Raw genomic sequence first — 8,571 nt, forward strand, 5'->3', positions numbered from 1 at the left:
AGTCTTCACTTTCCCCGGGGAAAGGTAGGGAAACTTCATTTCACTTTTCTAGAGGCCTCCTAATGTGAAAACCTTTCAATCTGCTTCAGGTTACATGAACCCAATGTGGGCAACGCCCAGGGAGTTTTGGGTTTGTGGGGGACAAGCGTGCTCAGGGCACTAGCCCGGAACCAGCTATTTGTGAGGGACCCGGACCGCAGCCCTGCCGGGCGATGCCTCAGCGCACAGGGCAGGGCTTCCTAGGTCCAGAGGGCAAAAAGAGGAAATCACGCTCCACGGGCTAGAACCGGGGAAGCGATGGAGACCCGGGAGGGCTTAGGTCCATGGCCTTGACCTCTAGGCTGGAACGGCTTGCCCTCGTCTGCAGCTGTACTTTTCCTGCGCTGATTTCCACCCCAGCGGCGCTGCCCCTGCTGTCTACACTAGACCCTAAGTGCTCCAGCCTCGGCTTCTAGGTGACAGGTCAGACCCGGGGTTACGCAAGAGCTTCCTAACCAAACTCCTTTACAGGAGCAAGAAGGGGGCGTCCTCCCGGTGCGAAGGACCGCAAGAGGAAACACTTAAACCAGCGTGGCATGCAGGCTGCTTCTGTCCACGGAATATTGGGAGATTCTCTCCTCTGGGTTAGGGAATTCCACCGCAGACTGACCATTCCACAGGAAAAGGAAAAGTTCCCGAGACTCGCTCTCCAGCCTCTCTTTCAGAGCCTCTTGCTGAATGAGTTTTACCTAGCAACCGATGACGCTGGGCCGCGGCGCGCGTTGATTGGTCTCTACGTTTGCCTCCGCCCTGTTAGACAACTCTTGAGTTTGAGTCCGACTTAGCCGAGCATGAAGGAACAGGGTTAGTTAAATAGCGGCTGGGTTAGCTCTAAATCACTCATTTCGTGGGGACCAAAAGGTCCGGGCCATAACGCATTCCACTCAGTGTCTGGAGATCATCTACCCAGGCTGGGGCTCCCACGAAGACAAGGACCCAAGGTGCCTGGAAAAGCTGGCGCAAGGGACTGGATTCTCCTTGCCTTCTTGGAGTGAAGCATGATCTCAGTCCTGCCACTGCTGCTGGGCCTCAGCCTCTGCTGCACCCAAGCAGGTAAGGACAGACCTCCCGGGACCGACCTTCCTCAGCTCCAGCTTCCCGGGAGGGCATGTTTATAGGATTTGGCCCTCCAGTGGGTTTACCCCATTAGCTACTCGCATAGCCTGTTGTGTTGCTGCCTTGCAGCAGCAATTTCAATCACCAGGCGGTGTCATTCTTTGTGTGTTCGGATCTCTTTCTTGCTGGGATGTAGGAAGGACATGTTCCGTCTGCTTTACCGGCCCGGCTGGCTGCCCAGCGCCACTACATAGCAGTGCAACGGCGTGAATCTTTAGTAGTGCATTGTGTACAGAACAAGGCTGACTCCCTTGAGCTCTTTTCTCACTCAGTAATTTGCCTTTTGATGGTCTTGTTCTGGGTAATCTTGGGCCACTCCTGGCCCCATACTTAGTGTCACATAAAGAGGAAATGGACTCTAAAAATTCATTCTGGCTCTTCATTGTGGTTCTCAGGGACTTCTGGACAAGAGCGTGCTCAGTGGATGCCCTGGCTTGCTTGAAACTGTGCCCTGCTCACTGGGTAGAACTGGGGCTTGGGTCCCCGTAGAAGTCTCTCACCTCCCTGACTCTTTCTTTGCCTCCTGTAGGTGGCTTTGTGTCCCAGTTGGAAAGCACCTGTATCTTGGATAGTGATGGGACGCCAGTGGATTTCAGTTTTTGTATGTCCTTCAACAAGGATTTGCTCACTTGCTGGGATCCCGAGCAGACCATGATGGTGCCACGGGATTATGGAGTGCTGTCTTCACTGGCCAGTGGCCTCTCAAACTATCTCAACAAAATGGAAAACCTAATCCAGTACTTGTCCAGGGGGCTTCAGGACTGTTCATCCCACACCCAGCCCTTTTGGGGAGCGCTGACAAAAAGGATTCGTAAGGAGAGGGGTGCAGAGGGGCATGGCTGGGAGGGGATGGGGGCAAAGAGGATCCCTCCGAAGGCAAGGAATTCTAAATCTGGGTAGGAACAAAGCAGAAAATGTTTGAGCTGGAATGTAGAAAGAGGAAGGGGTAACTATCAAGGAAAATCAGAGTGGTTATTAGGGGATGGGGGAGCCTGAGGGGAGAGGGAGAGGGGGTTAAAACAGGGTGGGGAGGATTCAACCAGGGATGAACTATTGGGAGGAGAGTATGTTTTCCACCTTTGCAGGGAATCTCAGGATGATCCAGATTCAAGATCTAATAGGAGTGTGTCAGAATAAGTAAAATTACTTTCCCCCAAATGTTCATGCCTCTTTATCACATATCCTTGATACTCTAGGTGTAGGAAGGGCTCAGTCACAGAAATATTTGGAAAAGCTCTCCAGGATTCTGAAACTTGCTCACTTAATCCCTCGCTTGGAAAATACTGTGAGATTGGTAAAAAGAAAACTTGAAGATCTCTCTGGGACAGAGTAATGCATCTTAAGATGTGATTTCTGAACCACCTGCCTCAGAATTGCTTGGGGAGGGGGGCAGGTGTTGGTTAAAAATGAGTACCCCTCGTAGTTCATTGAATGAAATTATCTGGGCATACAAGCTAGAGAACCTGCATTTTAGCACCATTTCTTGGATTTGTAGTTAAGGTTTTGTTTGAAAAGCATTGACATAGGGTCAGGGAGATAGTACAGCAGGTAGGGCTCTTACTTGCCTTGCACGTGACCAACCTGGGTTTGAACCCTGACACCCTATGTGGTACTCTGAGTCCTGCCCAGGAGTTGATTCCTGAGTGCAGAGTCAAGAATAAGCCCTGAGCACTGAGGGGTGTGGACCCCCCCCAAAAAAAAAGCAAAGCGCAAAGAAAGAAAGAAAGAAAGAAAGAAAGAAAGAAAGAAAGAAAGAAAGAAAGAAAGAAGAAAGACAAAAAGAGAGAGAGAAATAAAGAAAGGAAGAAAGGAAGGAAGAAAAGCACCAACATAGATACAACTAGGATGGTTACCTAGAAAAATAAACTAAAAGATGGCAATATTTATAGATACATCAATTTTAGACTATACAAATCCAAATTTAGGAGAGCTGTGAGTAAGGCTTTTCAAACTAAGAAAAAAAAGCCTTCATTTAGCAAATTAATTTACTAAATAAGATTTGAAGAATTAAATCTTTTCCTCCCTTCACACATCCCAAATTTATGGCTCTGGACAATCGTTAGCTTATGTTCTTCAAATAAATCTGATGACTTCTGAACCAGCTTGCAGTTCAGACCAGGCTATTACTTATTGTCATCAGATATTATTTTGAAGGAAAGAAAAGAAAAACCACAACAGGGTAAAATTAAAGAAAGAGTAGATGGATCAGGAATAAATTCTAAGCTCTCATTTTAAAAAGGATGCATGATGTAACAGGATGGGGTGGGCAAAGGGTTGGCAAAATTGATGATGGGCTGAAGTAGCATAGAAACAAAGTTGGGACAAAAGCCAATCTGTGGCCTTCCTTTGTGACATATGTTTCTTCCTATGCAGAGCCTCCATCTGTGCAAGTAGCCGAAACCACTCCTTTCAACACCAGGGAGCCTGTGATGCTGGCCTGCTATGTGTCGGGCTTCTATCCCGCCGATGTGACCATCACATGGAGAAAGAATGGGGAGGTTGTCCTCCCTCAAAACAGTGCTCCTAGTGTTATCCAGCCCAATGGAGACTGGACCTACCAGACTGTCTCCCATTTAGCTACAAATCCCTCTTTTGGGGACACCTACATCTGTGTGGTAGAGCACGCCGCGAGTCCTGACCTCATCCTGCAGTACTGGAGTAAGTGAATGGCCGGGGGGAGGAATTAGGGTTAAAGCAGAGACATATTGCCAGTGAATGGGGAGAAAGGAACACTCAGAGGTTCATGGCATATGTAGCGGGAGAGTCGGAGGCTTGGAGAGAGTTTTGAAGAACTCCTGGAGGGTTCATGATCAGAGGTGGGGATTCAGAATGGGCAGAGGGTTGTGCTGTGATGTTAATGCTGGGTGGGAGGGCAGCATGACTGTCCTGAAAGGGAGATGTAGAGTTGGTAACTATTTCTTCAATACCAACCAATACAATGCAATGCCCTAGGATTCTTGGCTATTCTGTTGTCAGATCAGGAACGGGACTTGGAGCAACAGAGAAGTCTGTAGTAGAAAGAGCGCGGCAGTGGACTGAATTTGGGCAGCTCTCTCAGGAAGGAAGACGCCCAGGCTGGCACTTGAGTGTACATGTTTGGGGGTGATAATGAATAGGGAACCAGCCACCATTGTTTGAACCCCAGGATAGGAAGTAGCTAAAGGAAATGAGAGAAGTTGCATACAGACTTGGGGATTGGAAAAGAGAAGAGCGAGACATGAGGAAGAGGAAGGGTGTCTACAGGGGCCCAGGCAGCAGGACCCCAAAATGGCTGCCCAAGGCGGGAGCCAGATGGTGGGTAGAATGCTTTCCTTTATGCAGCCAACCTGGGTTCAGTCCCTGGCTACACACATGTTCCACACACACTGTCAGGAGTGATCTCTGAGTGCAGAGCTAAGAGTAAGCCCTAAACAGTGCAGGTGTGGCCACAATAACAAACAACCCAAACCCAAATACTAATCCGTTTCAGTCACATGGAGTCTCAGCCTGCCTTTATTACCACGAATAAGATGTCTCAGGGTTCTATGCTATAAAACTTAGATACATTTTTTTTTCTTTTTGGGTCACACCTAGCGATGCACAGGTGTTACTCCTGGCTTTGCACTTAGGAATTACTCCTGGCAGTGCTCAAGGGACCAAATGGGATGCTGGGAATCAAACCTGGGTCGGTTGTGTGCAGGGCAAATGCCCTACCTGCTGTGCTATCACTCCAGCCCCAAACTTAGATACATTTTAATCATACTTCTTAAGAGAAAAACCTTCCTCCCACCTTTTACCCCCCCACCACATTTTTTTTTTTTTGCTTTTTGGGTCACACCCGGCAACGCACAGGGGCCACTCCTGGCTCTGCACTCAGGAATTACCCCTGGCAGTGCTCAGGGGACCATATGGGATGCCAGGAATCGAACCTGGGTTGGCCGCGTGCAAGGCAAACGCCCTACCCGCTGTGCTATTGCTCCAGCCTCCCACCACCTTTTTTGGGTCTAGCTACCCGTGGCGTATTTCTTATGCCAAAAACAGTAACAATAAGTCTCACAATGAGAGATGTTACTGGTGCCTGCTCGAACAACTTGATGAGCAACGGGATGACAGTGACAGTGACTCAGTGGTGCCTGGATTGCTCCTTGCAGTGCTCAAGGGACCCTATGGTGGCACAGCTTGATCCTGGACCTCCTACATGCCAAGTATGTGCTCCGCCCACTGAGTTAGCTCTTTGGCCCAGAAAAAAAAAACAATTTTTGATATTGGTATTGGTTCCTGTGCTTCTTCCATTTCTCCCAATGAACAGATTTTTGGTGATGCTTCATTCAAAGTGAAATTTCATTAAAGACACACCACTGTTTCCTGTGAGAACCCAGAACGTACATTGCTTTTTCATAATTAAGTGTTCTTACCTCATAAAAACCAAACCAAACCAAAAAATCCACTCAACCAGAACATCGGCTGGGCTGAGGCCTCTTACTGCAGGCTGAGATCTGTCTGTCCAGCTGCCGAGAAGGGGTGCAGAGCAGAGAATGGCATCCCGCCGCGCAGCCCAGCCGTTCTGGAAAGTCGCTTTCACAGCATGCCCAAAGTTTTCTTTGGTGGTGAAATGTTTGTGTTAGCCTGGGCAGGGCGAGTCAGGTGGAACCAGCTGCAGGGAGTGGGGACTATGGACACAGTTTGGGGGAATGCCCCGTGGAAAATCTAGGTGTGGACAGCAAGGAGACACAGCAGTACTAGGAGAACTCAAGAAACGGAAGCACTGGAAGTCAGAAAAGATGGGAAGATACATTTTGTTTATTTATTTATTTTGAGTGTGTGTGTGTGTGTGTGTGTGTGTGTGTGTGTGTGTGTGTGTGTGCGCACCTGGGCAGTGCTCAGGGACCACTCCTGGTTCTGTGCTCAGGGTGACCCATGGTGGTACTTGGGGGACCATGTGGTACCAGGGAACTGCATGTAGGGCAAGTGCCTTATCCGCTGCAGCTCTCTCCAGCCCTTTGAGTAAAAGAATTTATTCTTTTGGGGGGTGGGGGAATGGAAAGGCATTTTGATAGAGTAAGGATTTAGACATTGTCACCATACGGAGAGGGGAGCGGGGACCTCCTTATTCTATGGTGAGATGGTGTCCTTGGTGCTTAGGGAAAAGAGAGGGTCCCTTTAGAGCCTCTACCACATCGGAGAGCAGCCGAAACCTAGGGTGTTAATTCTGGGAACAGGAGGAAAGGCCGATTCCTCAGGAGTGGGTTATTGCAAGCAGTGCTCTCTTTCAGGGCTGGAATAAAACACCTTTGAACCAGCTGGGTGGAGGGTGCAGAAAGTTCCTTTGCTTTGGGAATAGCAACAGAGATTGCTTCTAATCAGTTTCTATTTTTTGCAGCCCCGTGGCTGTCCCCGTTAAAGATAGTGAAGCTTACTGTGTCTGCAGTAACTCTGGCTCTGGGCCTCATCGTCTTCATCCTTGGTTTTGTCGGCTGGCGGAAATCGAAGTCCCCTGGTGAGTGACGCCCCGCTTTCCAGTCCTCGCTCCCTCTCCAGTCCCTGCTTGTTGGGAAGGTCCTCTCATTTCTACCCCGTTTGCTGTACCACCGGTTGCTCTTCATCCACAAAGATTGTCCTCTAAGCAATATTTTTTTTTCTTCTAGGCTACACTTACATTCCTGCGTCCAACTATGTAGAAGGTAAGCACCTTCGTTGGTCTGTTTGTCCGTGGGTCTCTTGCAGAGGGGGAGAGTTAGAGAGGTCAGTGGTGAGTCTGGTCACTGGGGCTTCATTATTGGGCAGCGCTTTTCCCGGGATCTAACCCAGAAGGCAGTGAAAGCTGCTCCAGGTGAATTCCGGAGAGGAAAGGGAAGCACCCACGGCGTCCTCTTCTGCCCTGGGATGTATCTAGAGGGAGGGGATGGAGCTGGGTCCTAATGGGGATTTAGAATTTTCCTTTTTTGGTATAAATTATTTGTTATTGGGCTGGAGCGACGGCACAGCGGGTAGGGCCATTGCCTTGCATGTGGCTGGCCCAGGTTCAATTTCTCTGTCCCTCTCGGAGAGCCCGGCAAGCTACCAAGAGTATCTCGCCCGCATGGCAGAGCCTGGCAGGCTACCTGTGGCCTATTTGATATGCCAAAAACAGTAACAAGTCTCACAATGGAGACGTTACTGGTGCCCGCTTGAGCAAATTGATGAGCAACGGGATGACAGTGATACAGTGATTTTTTATTAAAAACGCCATGATTTACAAAATTATTCATTATACATTTGTTTTAAGCTTTTAGTGTTGTGACACCATCAATGTAACCTTTCTACCACCAATATCCCATCCCTAGTTTCCCTCCCGATCCCAACCTGCCACCTTGGGCACATACCAAATTTACTTTATATTGCTTATTCCAACAAAACTTTGAGAACTAGAAAATAGGATGGTCAGAAAAATGAATCAGGAAGGGCCAATTAGTGGCTACTATATGATTTTGACCTACATAAATAAGAACATTAAAATCATTTAATACAATATTTAAAATGCCCATTCTTATTTACATAGCTACATTTTCAATTCTGGAATAGATTTAGAATTTTTATTTATTTATTTATTTTTGGGTCACACTCGATGATGCACAGGGGTTACTCCTGGCTCTGCACTCAGGAATTACTCCTGGCGGTGCTCAGGGGACCATATCAAGGGATGCTGGGAATTGAACCCCGGTTTTCCCACGTGCAAGGCAAACACCCTCCCCTCTGTGCTATTGCTCCAGCCCCTAGACTTAGAATTTTTCAACAGAACTGTATGTAGGGCTCTGAACAGTTAGAGAGACTCACGATAGAATCGAGCTGATTTGAAGCTGTATTATCTCTTTTTTATTTCTTCTGCAGATGGCCGAATTTCCTAGAGGCTGAATCCCACAGTGCCCACCCAGAGACGAGCCACTCTCTTAGGCTGCTGTGTCCACCCCCACAAACACCCTCAGACTCCCCCAGTTCTCTTGGATCCCATGGTTTCTTCACTGAGTTCTTTGGATCCCCCTTCTCTGTATAAACCTTAGCCTGGTGGGGGAACTCATATCTGGGAATGTCCTGAAACCAGTTTGCTGTCCAAGGCTGTATTTCTGGGAAGGCGATGAAGAGGAAGGTCCAAGGCCTTCTTGGAAGCCCACTGTGCAGAGTGGGAGCTGCTGGCGGCCGTCTGGGAGCAATAAACCTGGAGAGAAACATTGTTTCCCGGTGCTTTTGTTCTGACGTCCAGGGGAGAAACTCCAGGCAGGGTTAGGGATGGGCTAGATTCTCTCCTCCATGAGTGGGGGGTGCCTCCCACCAATTTCCTTCCAGACACGACCACCTGAGGGCAGTTTCCAGATTTCTAATTCTTCCAAAAATTAAACTGAGGTGGGATTGGAGAGAAGGGGATAAACAGTGCACTTCCGTCTTCAGGGATTTATGAGGATT

The 8,571-nt window shown here is 48.5% G+C and overlaps 1 protein-coding gene across 1 annotated transcript; it reads left to right on the plus strand.

Annotated features, from left to right (window-relative positions):
* Nucleotides 1–819: 819 nt before the first annotated feature.
* LOC101558101 (HLA class II histocompatibility antigen, DM beta chain) lies at nt 820–8,324 on the plus strand. Its single transcript, XM_055127900.1, has 6 exons — nt 820–1,092; nt 1,685–1,966; nt 3,529–3,813; nt 6,515–6,631; nt 6,780–6,815; nt 8,002–8,324. The coding sequence occupies exons 1-6, from the start codon at nt 1,038–1,040 to the stop codon at nt 8,016–8,018; spliced, it is 792 nt and encodes a 263-aa protein (XP_054983875.1). The 5' UTR covers nt 820–1,037; the 3' UTR covers nt 8,019–8,324.
* Nucleotides 8,325–8,571: the final 247 nt, after the last annotated feature.

Source organism: Sorex araneus, chromosome 2, assembly GCF_027595985.1.
Source record: "Sorex araneus isolate mSorAra2 chromosome 2, mSorAra2.pri, whole genome shotgun sequence".
Taxonomy (NCBI): Eukaryota; Metazoa; Chordata; class Mammalia; order Eulipotyphla; family Soricidae; genus Sorex; species Sorex araneus.

Coding starts and splice junctions, on each gene's coding strand:
- LOC101558101 (XM_055127900.1), top strand. CDS start 1,038: ATGATCTCAGTCCTGCCACTGCTGCTGGGCCTCAGCCTCTGCTGCACC. Junction 1,967..3,528: donor AGCGCTGACAAAAAGGATTC/GTAAGGAGAGGG, acceptor CTTCCTATGCAG/AGCCTCCATCTGTGCAAGTA. Junction 6,632..6,779: donor GCGGAAATCGAAGTCCCCTG/GTGAGTGACGCC, acceptor TTTTTCTTCTAG/GCTACACTTACATTCCTGCG.